General features: G+C 45.1%; 1 protein-coding gene across 1 annotated transcript in view; it reads right to left on the bottom strand.

The window, feature by feature from the left end:
* Positions 1-13844, bottom strand: part of LOC140387123 (nuclear pore membrane glycoprotein 210-like) — a 227860-nt gene that overhangs the window by 154793 nt on the left and 59223 nt on the right. Inside the window, exon 6 of the mRNA XM_072470134.1 lies at positions 12700-12832. Coding sequence (XP_072326235.1) covers positions 12700-12832 — 133 coding nt within the window. The remainder of the gene's footprint in view (positions 1-12699; positions 12833-13844) is intronic.

Raw genomic sequence — 13844 nt, 5'->3', positions numbered from 1 at the left:
CTGACCCATTCCTCCCACTAACCACATGTCCATTCTCCTGCAGGTCCTCCAGCCGACGGCGGTGGCTCATCCCAGGTGGCACGCACTCCAGCCTCCCACGGGCCCAACTCGGAGGGGAGCTCCGAGTAAGACAAGATCAAGGCGTCACAGTTGTCATCACCGCCCCCCACCAGCGCAGATACATGCACGGCAGAGGGAAATGTTACACCTTTTTCCATTGCTCCTGAATTAGTCGCTTTGTTGACAACCCTTGAGGATCAGCAATTGCATCCATTTGAGCAGAGCTTGAAGCATCATTACGGGCAGCACGGTAGCATTGTGGATAGCACAATTGCTTCACAGCTCCAGGGTCCCAGGTTCGATTCCGGCTTGGGTCACTGTCTGTGCGGAGTCTGCACATCCTCCCCGTGTGTGCGTGGGTTTCCTCCGGGTGCTCCGGTTTCCTCCCACAGTCCAAAGATGTGCAGGTTAGGTGGATTGGCCATGATAAATTGCCCTTCGTGTCCAAAATTGCCCTTAGTGTTGGGTGGGGTTACTGGGTTATGGGGATAGGGTGGAGGTGCTGAACTTGGGTAGGGTGCTCTTTACAAGAGCCGGTGCAGACTCGATGGGCTGAATGGCCTCCTTCTGCACTGTAAGTTCTATGATAATCTATGATCATGCGCCCTCTGACAGGAGTTCTTCACTGTTGTTTGAGCCCAACCATTTGATCCTGCTCATTTATGAAGTGAGACACACCACGGGCGAGATTCTCCGATCCCCCGCCGGGTTGGAGAATCGCCAGGGGCTGGCGTGAAACCCGCCCCCGCCGGTTGCCGAATTCTCTGGCACCGCAGATTCGGCGGGGGCGGGAATCGCGCCGCGCCGGTTGGCGGCCCCCCCCCGGGCGATTCTCCGGCCCGGATGGGCCAAAGTCCCTCTGCTAGAATGCCTGTCCCGCCGGCGTGGATTAAACCACCTCTCTTACCGGCGGGACAAGGCGGCGCGGGCGGGCTCCGGGGTCCTGGGCGGGGGGCGATCTGGCCCCGGGGGGTGCCCCACGGCGGCCTGGCCCGCGATTGGGGCCCACATTTCCATGCGCGGGGATGCCGTGAGCGGCCACTGACGCTCCCGCGCATGCGCCGCCCGGCAATGTCATTTCCGCGCCAGCTGGCGGGGCACCAAAGGCCTTTCCCGCCAGCTGGTGGGGCGGAAATCAGTGTGGCGCGGGCCTAGCCCCTCAAGGTTAGGGCTGGGCCGCTCAAGATGCGGAGACTTCCACACCTTTGGGGCGGCGCGGTGCTGGACTGATTTGCGCCGTTTTTGGCTCCAGTCGGCAGACATCGCGCCGATTACGGAGAATTTCGCCCCAGGTGTGCATGGCCTGCATGAATCTTGTGATGCTGCATCTTCAAACTGGCATCCTCTGAGGGGTTCATCCTCATGCTGTGGCAGAACATTGCGTACATCATCATATTTCACTGGCTGACGACATGAAGTCAACATGCTGTTCTATACCTTGTTACAGCAGCAGTGAGATGGTTGGAGGCACATCGCCGGTTGTCTGCCTCTCGCTGGTATTTGGCACATTCTCCTCCAAGTAAAGAAAGAGAGCTGAGTAGAGCAGACTTCTAAATGACCCTCTTATGGACTGACCTCATTAACACTACACCCTGTATGCTTCATCCGATGCCGGTGCTTATGTAGTTACATTGTATACCTTGTGTTGCCCTATTATGTATTTTCTTTTCTTCCCTTTTCTTCCCATGTACTTAAAGATCTGTTGAGCTGCTCTAAGAAAAATACTTTTCACTGTACCTCGGTACACGTGACAATAAACAAATCCAATCCAATCCAAGTAAACGAAATGCAACAGATTGAAAAAGCTGCTGACACTTTAAGTGACCCTAGTTCAGAGATAAGCTTTCGAAGTTCAAGGTTAGAAGTACCCTTGGTTCGAACCGACATTTTGAGAAGATGTCACTGAAGCATTCTTTATGTTTGCAACCGTTGAGAAGTTTGCAGATAGGCTAAAGTGACCTGAAGAAATTTAGACTCTCTTGACTACGGCCAGTTATTAGGAAATGCCCATGAGGTTTATTCCCTGTTGTCTGTTGAGAGCTTTTGAAACTGAGCAAATGTAAAACACTATCCTGAGTGCATGAGGTAGCACCAAAAACAAAGCACCATAAATTTAAGAATGTTTGCAAAGAGCCCACCCAAACGTTGAATTTGACCGTATTATATGGCAATCAAGTAGGGGCATGTCCAGTGTGTGTTCAGCAGAGAAAGCTTGGACGGCACGGGTTAATTGTTGATATTCTGAAAGACCAACACAAGTGCTGCAGTCAAGATAGTGTCTTAGCCATGAAGATGGTGAACCTGTGCTTAAATGTAGCAGGGGAACATAAGAACTAGGAGCAGGAGTAGGCCATCTGGCCCCTCGAGCCTGCTCCACCATTCAATGAGATCATGGCTGATCTTTTGTGGACTCAGCTCCACTTTCCGGCCCGAACACCATAACCCTTAATCCCTTTATTCTTCAAAAAACTATCTATCTTTATCTTAAAAACATTTAATGAAGGAGCCTCTACTGCTTCACTGGGCAAGGAATTCCATAGATTCACAACCCTTTGGGTGAAGACGTTCCTCCTAAACTCAGTCCTAAATCTACTTCCCCTTATTTTGAGGCTATGTCCCCTAGTTCTGCTTTCACCCGCCAGTGGAAACAACCTGACCGCATCTATCCTATCTATTCCCTTCATAATCTTATATGTTTCTATAAGATCCCCCTCATCCTTCTAAATTCCAACGAGTACAGTCGCAGTCTACTCAACCTCTCCTCGTAATCCAACCCCTTCAGCTCTGGGATTAACCTAGTGAATCTCCTCTGCACACCCTCCAGTGCCAGTATGTCCTTTCTCAAGTAAGGAGACCAAAACTGAACACAATACTCCAGGTGTGGCCTCACTAACACCTTATACAATTGCAGCAAAACCTCCCTAGTCTTAAACTCCATCCCTCTAGCAATGAGGGACAAAATTCCATTTGCCTTCTTAATCACCTGTTGCACCTGTAAACCAACTTTTTGCGACTCATGCACTAGCACACCCAGGTCTCTCTGCACAGCAGCATGTTTTAATATTTTATCATTTAAATAATAATCCCTTTTGCTGTTATTCCTACCAAAATGGATAACCTCACATTTGTCAACATTGTATTCCATCTGCCAGACCCTAGCCCATTCACTTAGCCTATCCAAATCCCTCTGCAGACTTCCAGTATCCTCTGCACTTTTTGCTTTACCACTTATCTTAGTGTCGTCTGCAAACTTGGACACATTGCCCTTGGTCCCCAACTCCAAATCATCTATGTAAATTGTGAACAGTTGTGGGCCCAACACTGATCCCTGAGGGACACCACTAGCTACTGATTGCCAACCAGAGAAACACCCATTTATCCCCACTCTTTGCTTTCTATTAATTAACCAATCCTCTATCCATGCTACTACTTTCCCCTTAATGCCATGCATCTTTATCTTATGCAACAACCTTTTGTGTGGCACCTTGTCAAAGGCTTTCTGGAAATCCAGATATACCACATCCACTGGCTCCCCGTTATCTACCGCACTGTTAATGTCCTCAAAAAATTCCACTAAATTAGTTAGGCACGACCTGCCCTTTATGAACCCATGCTGCGTCTGCCCAATGGGACAATTTCCATCCAGATGCCTCGCTATTTCTTCCTTGATGATAGATTCCGGCATCTTCCCTACTACCGAAGTTAAGCTCACTGGCCTATAATTACCCGCTTTCTGCCTACCTCCTTTTTTAAACAGTGGTGTCACGTTTGCTAATTTCCAGTCCGCCGGGACCACCCCAGAGTCTAGTGAATTTTGGTAAATTATCACTAGTGCATTTGCAATTTCCCTAGCTATCTCTTTTAGCACTCTGGGATGCATTCCATCAGGTCCAGGAGACTTGTCTACCTTTAGCCCCATTAGCTTGCCCATCACTACCTCCTTGGTGATAACAATCCTCTAAAGGTCCTCACCTGTCATAGCCTCATTTCCATCAGTCACTGGCATGTTATTTGTGTCTTCCACTGTGAAGACCGACCCAAAAAACCTGTTCAGTTCCTCAGCCATTTCCTCATCTCCCATTATTAAATCTCCCTTCTCATCCTCTGAAGGACCAATATTTACCTTAGCCACTCTTTTTTATTTTATGTATTTGTAGAAACTTTTACTATCTGTTTTTATATTCTGAGCAAGTTTACTCTCATAATCTATCTTACTCTTCTTTATAGCTTTTTTAGTAGCTTTCTGTTGCCCCCTAAAGATTTCCCAGTCCTCTAGTCTCCCACTGATCTTTGCTACTTTGTATGTTTTTTCCTTCAATTTGATACTCTCCCTTATTTCCTTAGATATCCACGGTCGATTTTCCCTCTTTTTACCGTCCTTCCTTTTTGTTGTTATAAACCTTTGCTGACCACTGTGAAAAATCACTTGGAAGGTTCTCCACTGTTCCTCAACTGTTTCACTATAAAGTCTTTGCTCCCAGTCTACCTTAGCTAGTTCTTCTCTCATCCCATTGTAATCTCCTTTGTTTAAGCACAAAACACTGTGCTTGATTTTACCTTCTCACCCTCCATCTGTATTTTAAATTCCACCATATTGTGATCGCTCCTTCCGAGAGGATCCCTAACTATGAGATCCTGAATCAATCCTGTCTCATTACACAGGACCAGATCTAGGACCGCTTGTTCCCTCGTAGGTTCCATTACATACTGTTCTAGGAAACTATCGCAGATACATTCTATAAACTCCTCAAGGCTGCCTTGACCGACCTGGTTAAACCAATCAACATGTAGATTAAAATCCCCCATGATAACTGCTGTAACATTTCTACATGCATCTGTTATTTCTTTGTTTATTGCCTGCCCCACCATAATGTTACTATTTGGTGGCCTATAGATTACTCCTATCAGTGACTTTTCGCCTTACTATTCCTGATTTTCACCCAAATGGATTCAACCTTATCCTCCATAGCACCGATGTCATCCCTTACTGTTGCCCGGATGTCATCCTTAAATAACAGAGCTACACCACCTCCCTTACCATCCACTCTGTCCTTCCGAAAAGTTTGATACCCTCGGATATTTAACTCCCAGTCGTGACCATCCTTTAACCATGTTTCAGTAATGGCCACTAAATCATAGTCATTCACGATGATTTGCGCCATCAACTCATTTACCTTATTCCGAATACTACGAGCATTCAGGTAAAGTACACTTATGTTGGCTTTTTTATCTCTGTTCTGAATCTTAACACCTCGATCAGTAACCTCTCCTAAGTTATATTTCCTCTTAACCTTTCTCCTAATTTTCCTTGTCGTTGAACCCATATCTTCATGTAACAACCTGCCGCGTCGCTTACCATTAATGTTTTCACTTCTCGTTTTATTTCTTTTAGTATTCCTGGTCCTATTCACTGAGCTCCCCTCAGTCACTGTACCTTGTACTGTCGCCCTTTTTGATTTTTGACTATGGCTTCTCTGCCTTACACTTTCCCCCTTACTGCCTTTTATGTCTGTCCCTGTTTTACTACCTTCCAACTTCCTGCATCGGTTCCCATCCCCCTGCCACATTAGTTTAAACTCTCCCCAACAGCTCTAGCAAACACCCCCCCTAGGACATCGGTTCCAGTCCTGCCCAGGTGCAGACCGTCCGGTTTGTACTGGTCCCACCTCCCCTAGAACCAGTTCCAATGTCCCAGGGATTTGAATCCCTCCCTCTTGCACCATCTCTCGAGCCATGCATTCATCCTCTCTATCCTGACATTCCTACTCTGACTAGCTCGTGGCACTGGTAGCAATCCTGAGATTACTACCTTTGAGGTCCTACTTTTTAGTTTAACTCCTAGCTCCCTAAATTCAGCTTGTAGGACCTTGTCCCGTTTTTTACCTATATCGTTGGTGCCTATGTGCACCACGACAGCTGGCTGTTCACCCTCCCCCCCCAGAATGTCCTGCAGCCGCTCCGAGACATCCTTGACCCTTGCACCAGGGAGGCAACATACCATCCTGGAGTCTTGATTGCGTTCGCAGAACCGTCTGTCTATTCCCCTTACAATTGAGTCCCCTATCACTATAGCCCTGCCATTCCTCTTCCTGCCCAGCTGCGCAGCAGAGCCAGCCATGGTGCCATGAACCTGGCTGCTGCTGCCTTCCCCTGGTGAGCCATCTCCCTCAACAGTATCCAAAGCGGTATATCTGTTTTGCAGGGAGATGACTGCAGAGGACACCTGCACTGCCTTCCTACTCTTGCTCTGTCTTTTGGTCACCCATTTTCTATCTCCCTCAGTACCTTTCACCTGCGGTGTGACCAACTCGCTAAATGTGCTATCCACGACGTCCTCAGCATCGCGGATGCTCCAAAGTGAGCCCATCCGCAGCTCCAGAGCCGTCAAGCGGTCTAACAGGAGCTGCAACTGGACACACTTCTTGCACGTGAAGGAGCCAGGGACATTGGACGTGTCCCTGAGCTCCCACATCGCACACGAGGAGCATGACACGGGTCTGAGATCTCCTGCCATGTCTTAAACCTTCGGTTAACTTCAACAACTACAATTTCAACAAAAAAAACCCAACAAAGATCAAGAAACTTACCAGAGATTTTTTCGCAAAAGGAAATTGACTCTTTTTGTCTCCAAGGCACCAGGAAAAGTGTCAAACATCCTCAAGGGCACTGGTTGACCACAAACACTACTTGTAGCAAGGGTTGCCAATATGTCACCCAAAAGCAGAACAAATCCTCTGTTATTGGTAAATAGGCTTACTGGAAAATGCTTGAAGGCTCTGTTAGGTAAAATATACCGACACAGTATGTAGGTCACCGGTGTAGTGATGGTCAGGGCTATTCTGAACTTACCAATGCAGGGTGTCAGCCTATTACCAGAAAATGACTTATTGGTACGTCAGTACAGTGCCCAGAGAATCTAGAACAGTCCATGGAAATTGAGGAAATTCGGCAGAAGGCTGAGGAAATCTCAAAAGTCCTACAGGCAGCAATTTGGCCAGTAAGGAAAGCAGGCAAAATTTAAAGAGGCCAAACAGAGCAAAAGCAAAGATACTAGAATATACTCAGGAGCGGTTGAACGCAATACAAAAGAGGTACAGCAAACAGAGACCTTCTTCATGGATTTATATTTGGACAAAGAGTGTTCCCAAATAGGCAAGTAGAAAGTGAGCGAGATAGCTTACTTGCTTGACATGCCACAGAGAAGTGCGGTGTAGGTTGGACAGCCACCAGCAAGCAGTAATGTTCCAGAGCACATGGGACAGATTGGGTAAATCCCATCCCCAAAATAAAAGAAAAAAGGTAAAATAATACGTTGCAAGACAAACGGCACTTGTGAAAACCACAAGTGAAAAAAAAGCAAATTCAATGTGGAATTTCCCACCAGATTACAAAATGGTCAGGTTCTAAAGCCAAGGCACTCTACAAGGACTAAAATAGTTTATCATGAATTGTCACACAAAAAATAAAATATGAGGACAGCAAGGTAGCGCAGTGGTTAGCACTGCTGCCTCATGGCACCGAGGTCCCAGGTTCGATTCCAGCCCGGGGTCAATGTCTGTGTGGAGTTTGCACATTCTCCCTGTGTTTGCGTGGATTTCGTCCCCACAACCCAAAGATGTGCAGGGTAGGTGGATTGGCCACGCTAAGCTGCCCCTTAATTGGAAAAATGAACTGGGTACTCTAAATTTATTTTTAAAAAGAAATAAAATATGTCAGAACCTGAATTATTGTTGTGAAAGCAGCACTTAAGGGGTTAACGACTTCACATGCAATGAAACAATGCAGTCAGAGAAAATTGTGTAATACAAGTTCTGCTTTGGGGCAGAAATGGTAGGCACGATCTACCGGCCACATCACGCCCCAATGGGAGCACTATGTGGCAGGTAGATCCGGGTGAAGCCTCCCGCAAGCTTCCCGACAGCCACAAAGCCTTGCGGGATCTACCCAAGTCACACTAGGTGTTGGAATCAGGAACCCGCCCACAATGTGTGGGACGAAGCCACGCTTGCATAAGGAGGCCTTAAACCTGCTTACTGCCTACTTAACCGATATCCACCAGCCTCCCGGGATCTATCAACCTCCCCAGGGACGCTGCAGCCGGGTGCTGTTCCGTACCGGTCAACATAAACGTGGACCAGGTGGAACGGCACCCAGGGTAGCAACCCAGGCAATGGGAGGCCCCTGGGTGCCCCAGGGACCCCCTAGTGGTGTGGCCTCACTGGCGGGGGGAGGAGGGGGTTTAATGCTGCCCATAGGTGGGGGATATAGGGGACCCATAAGTTCACTTAAAGATCGGGCACCCTTTTAAAATGACGGCTGATATCCGAGAAGCCTGTCTGGTCAGAAAATTCAGTCCCCCAGTGATGAAAATAATTCTAAGTGTGGGCTAAACCGGTAAGAAACTGCCCAGGGTGCAAAAAAGTGACTAAGTGTGATTAGATAGCGGTGGGGAACATGCCGGCAGTGTCAGCGGGAAACTCCCAGCAAAACCCGCCACAAATGACTTTGAAGCCTCCGGTTAGATTGCTCTATGTCTGTTGGTATTAAGTTCTCAAAGCACTATGAACAGATGTGACAATCCAAGTGACAATCCAAACCTGCTAGACAACACAAAACTGGGATCTTGAAAAAAGGGGAAAGGGATAGATACGATTAGGTTTCTAACAAAAGCCTTCCTAAGGCTGGCTCCAACACTAGGCGAAATTTAACTATAATTACGCCTCATCAAAACAGGTGATGAGAATCTTAAACTTGAAAATCGGCGTGCAGACGAGGCGAGCTGTAGCTGTATAGGACTAACATGTGGGGTGTTAGAAGAGTATGAAAAATGCATGTTTGCAATTTACCAGGAAATGTGAAAATAATGTAGTCAAGATTCCATTTTTCTTCTTGTGTGGCAAAGCCATGTAATTCCCAGTAAAGGCAAATCCTTTCCATAACTTTTAAAATATAACCTGTAAATCAGAGTGGAATCTTCTGGAGCTGATATTTCTTTAAAAAGATAAACATTAAAATGCTGCAAAGGATGGCCACTGAGTGTTACCGGACATGGTTCATTAACTCAAATTACCACACTGACTTGAAAGGATAAAATTCAAACATATTTCAGACTAAGAAGTCTCACAACTATCTCCTGAAACCATCCAAAAGGTGTTCTGACTTGAAAGGGTTGCTCCCAAATCAAGTCAATGATTGCCTCGAATGCCCAGGGTGAATGTCTGCAAACCATTAGCCACGGTTGTGGTGAATCCATTGAAACCACATTTGGGAAAAGAGACTGGGAGAAGCCACATGGTAAGGCAGCCATTTAATTGTTTAAATGTTTGTTTTTAAACATTTTTATTCAAAAAAGATTTACATTACAACAAAATAATACAGGAAACCCCAATACCATACAAATAACACCCACCCCATTCCATGCCCCAAAAGAAAGCAAAGCCTCAACAAAAAGACAACCTCCCCCCCCCGCAAACAGCTGATGGTAACCAGTTCCCTGAAAAAGGAGTAAAGCCCTTTCTCCAACCCCCTCATGGTATACTTGATCTTCTCAAAGTACAAAAGTTCCATCAGGTTCCCCAAGCCAGACCTACGGCAGCACCGGGGACCTCCACCCAAACAGAACTCTAGGCTATTAATGAGGTGAAGGCTAGGATATCTGCCTTCATCCCTGTCTGCAGCCCTGGTGAGCCTGAAACTGCATAAATGGCCACCAACGGGATGGCTCCAAGCTGAACACCCAAAATACCCGAGTGTCCGAAAAGGAGATCCAGAAGCTAACAAGCTTGGGGCAAGTCCGAAACATGTGTGTATGATTCGCCAGCCACCTAGAGCACCGCTCACACCTATCCTCCACCCCCGAGAAGAACCCATTCATATGTGCCCCGCTCATGTCAGCCCTGTGCACCACCTTGAACTGGATCAGGCTTAACCTAGCACATGAGGAGGTGAAGTTGACCCTGTGAAAAGCCTCACTCCACACTCCCTCCTTCAAAAACCAAACCCAGTTCACCCTCCCATTACCCCAATACTTCTTCCAACAAAGCCTGCTCCGTCGACAACATCTGCTCATAAATATCCAAAATTCTACCCTCCCCAAACTCAGTCAAGGACAGGACCCTGTCCAAGAGCGAGGACCACGGTGTCAGGGGAAATAAAGGAAGCTCGTACGTAGAAAGTCACATACCTGAAAATACCTGGATACATTCACTCTCGAGAGCTGGAACTTCTCTAAAAAACTGTCTAACACGGCGAACCTACCTTCAAGAAACATGTCCTTAAACCTCTCCAACTCCTCCCTTTCCCAAGTCCTGAGCGATGAATCCAAGCCAGATGGCACAAACCTATGGCTCCTGCAAATTGGAGCTAACAGTGACATGGAGCTCCCCTCACAGTGTACTTAGCTTTCCCGAGGTACAAAAACTCCATAAGATCCCACAACCAAACCGAAGCAATGCCTGGAGAAGCTGACCTCCAGCTCATCAGCACCTGCCTTCGAGCAATCAGTGAGGTGAAGGCAGAACATCAGTCCCTGCCCCAGCCTGCAGCTCTGGCGGGTCCAATACCCCAAAGAGACAAGGCTTCAATTCAATTTGTAGGATCGCCGACATGGTGCCAAAGAAGGAAACTTAGGACACGATCATGTACATTTTTGTACATGGTCATGTCCAAATATGTCAATATTTGTTAGGACTCCCGAGCAGTGCGTCAATACAGAAAACAAAAATGTTTTGTGTCACATTATATAACTGCAATGTATGGGTGGACATTCAGGCAGAGATTTAAAGCATGAGTTATTCATTTCAAATTATATAAGCTTAGTCACTCAATATGTAACCATTTAATGGTAAGACATGTAGCACAAACAAAACTTTCAATGGCAATCATTAATGTCCTTGGCCTATTTCACAGCTTAAGGTAGAACTAAAATCTACAAAAGAAAGGACTACAGCAACAAAGGACGTGACTTTCAAATATTTTTCCACCAAGAACTTTATTTGCTTTTAAGTGAAAATTTACACTTTCTGATTAGACTATTGCAAAAGTAGTAGTAATTAAACATCTTATAACAAGAAAAATATGTGCTTTGGCATTAAAGAATCCTCTACTGATTCACATTCTGGTTTTAATGGCATACTATCCAAGATGATCTGGATACAGGCTTCACAACCTCACATGATGAATTTTCAGAAGGCTTGAGTATGTTCAGAGTGGAGCGCCAAGGTCTGGACAGGTTGTTTGCTTGCTTCTCACCACAGCTAAGTGGATTTATTTGAGAGCCAAGTTGACCTGAATGCACCTTACTCTGCTATAGTGACATTATGTTTCAATGTTATCTAACTGTGGCATAACAGATGATTTTGAATGATTTGATGAGGAAGTTAAATTCACTTCTCTACTGTGCTCTGTGGTGTGGGGTTTACCACAGGGTGACTACTTTTATACTATGACTGAAGTACAAGATATGTCACTGACTGGTTTGTATGGAATAAAGTGACGGTCAAAATATGCAACACTCCTGCCAGTCAGAAGAACAATGCATAATGTGGGCCTGGGTCGTACGTCTTTAGGGGGTTTGATGGTTTCTCTCCCTCGTCACACTTGTCAACGCCACCCTTACTTTCCTCCAAGATGGTGATCATTTTCAAGTGTGAGTCTAACAAACTAGATCAGTAATGATAATCTGTTGACATAAAAAAGGATACTTTCAATTGCTTATTTGGATGTTCCAGCTACGTCAGACATTTTTACAACATGCATTAGGTTAGATATATAGGATCAATGAATAAAAGTAAAGGAAATCTACATTCCTATGGGGAAACATTTTCTCTCTTTTCATGTGCAACAAATTTTAGAATTATTTACAACTTTGTTCCGGATTGTGCCTCCGCATTTGCAAAATTTTAAACAGCGTATTACAAAAAGCTTTACAAACACTTTAGTCATATTATCACATTTATTTTGAAAAGAAATATCGCACTTACCAGAATTAATAGACTCCAAAGATGTGCTGCCTGTCTTGTTACGAAGACAAAATTATTTTGCTTTCCTTTTCTCTGAGCAAGTGAGAATTCTGTTCAGACATTTTGTGGTTCCATGAAATTTGTTTTAAATGCATGTTTTACTTGGCATGCCATTTTAAATACACGTTATGCAGTCCACTGCATTTCTTGCACTTGGTAAACTATATGAATGGCCCAGTTCTTCCTCAAGAGCCTTTTGTTCTGCATATTTTACCTGTCACCACTTTTACTATCACAGTGTCATGAAAACAACATACCTGTGAGACATTTTTTTTCTGTCATATGCAACTGACCTATAAAATTACTTACAATTTTGTTCCATATTGTGCACTAACAATATCTACTTCCACAATTTGCAAAATGTTAGGAACGGCATATAACAGAAAGCATTATAAACATTTGAGTCAAATATCATATTTCTGTACCTTTATACCTAATATGTTCTTAGCAGTTAATTTCAGGACATCATTTTCTTTTACAGTCTTAGCGAAAGAAAAGTATTAAAAGCAAAATATATGGTCAGGCTTTTGTTAGTTGTAATTCTATTGAGCCTTGAAGAAAAATGAATTCAGCAATTCCCTATTCTGGGTGAAATTTCCACTTATTCGTGGAAAGGTACCTGTCATTTTTCCATTTACAACTTTGGCAACTGTGTAGCGAATAAAAGCTCCGATCAACAGGTAAATATCGTGGGCTGGACTCAAAACAATGTTTTCCAGAATAATGACACGTATCACTGCAGCAGGAACATTCTAGAAGAAAGAATCACAAGTTAAAATTAACTGAATATATGCATAATAATAATAAACTTTATTAGTGTCACAAGTAAGCTTACATTAACACTCCCATTAAGTTACTGTGAAAATCCCTTAGTCACCACACTACGGCACCTGTTCTGGTACACCGAGGGAGAATTCAGAATGTCCAATTCACCCAATGAGCACGTCTTTCGGGACATGTGAGAGGAAACCGGAGCACCAGGAGGAAACCCACGAAGACACAGGGAGAACGTGTAGACTCCACACAGACAGTGACTCAAGCCAGGAGTCGAACCCGAGTCCCTGGTACTGTGAAGAAATAGTGCTAACCACTGTGCAGGTACACAAACAAGAGTAAAACAAAGTTATTCTAATATTCTATTTTACTCCAATGTCCCTAAGTCACCACATGTCATTTTTGAGGCCATTATACCTCTGATCCAGCTGTTTGTAAAGTGTCTTGGAGGTCTTTAAAATACATTTTCAATTGCACACTTCTATCGATATTTGTGACAACACAATAAACTAAATGAGACTGCACTGTTGCATCTAGCTGTTGATGGTTTTATTTAGATACATTCAGATGTAGCACTCTCTGGGCGGCACGGTGTCACAGTGGTTAGCACTGCTGCCTCACAACGCCAGGAACCCGGGTTCAATTCTGACCTCGGGTGACTATCTGCTTGGGTTTCCTCCGGGTGCTCTGGTTTCCTCCCATAGTCCAAAGATGAGCAGGTTAAGTGGATTGGCTATGCTAAATTTCCCCTGGGTGGGGTTGCGGGGATAGGTGGGGGATTGGGCCGAGGTAGGGTGCTCTTTCAGAGAGTCGATGCAGACTTGATGGGCCGAATAGCCTCCTTCTGCACTGTAGGGATTCTATGATTCTAACCATCTCTGACACCAATGAAATGTATGGGGTCATAGGACAGATGGTCATCATTCTGGAAAACTCAGGTTATATCTACTCCAAACAGGGCAACAATGTGGTTTTGGGTTTGTTGACTTT

The sequence above is a fragment of the Scyliorhinus torazame genome, chromosome 12, assembly GCF_047496885.1.
Source record: "Scyliorhinus torazame isolate Kashiwa2021f chromosome 12, sScyTor2.1, whole genome shotgun sequence".
NCBI classification, from domain to species: domain Eukaryota; kingdom Metazoa; phylum Chordata; class Chondrichthyes; order Carcharhiniformes; family Scyliorhinidae; genus Scyliorhinus; species Scyliorhinus torazame.
This window is presented reverse-complemented; position numbering and strand designations above follow the sequence as displayed.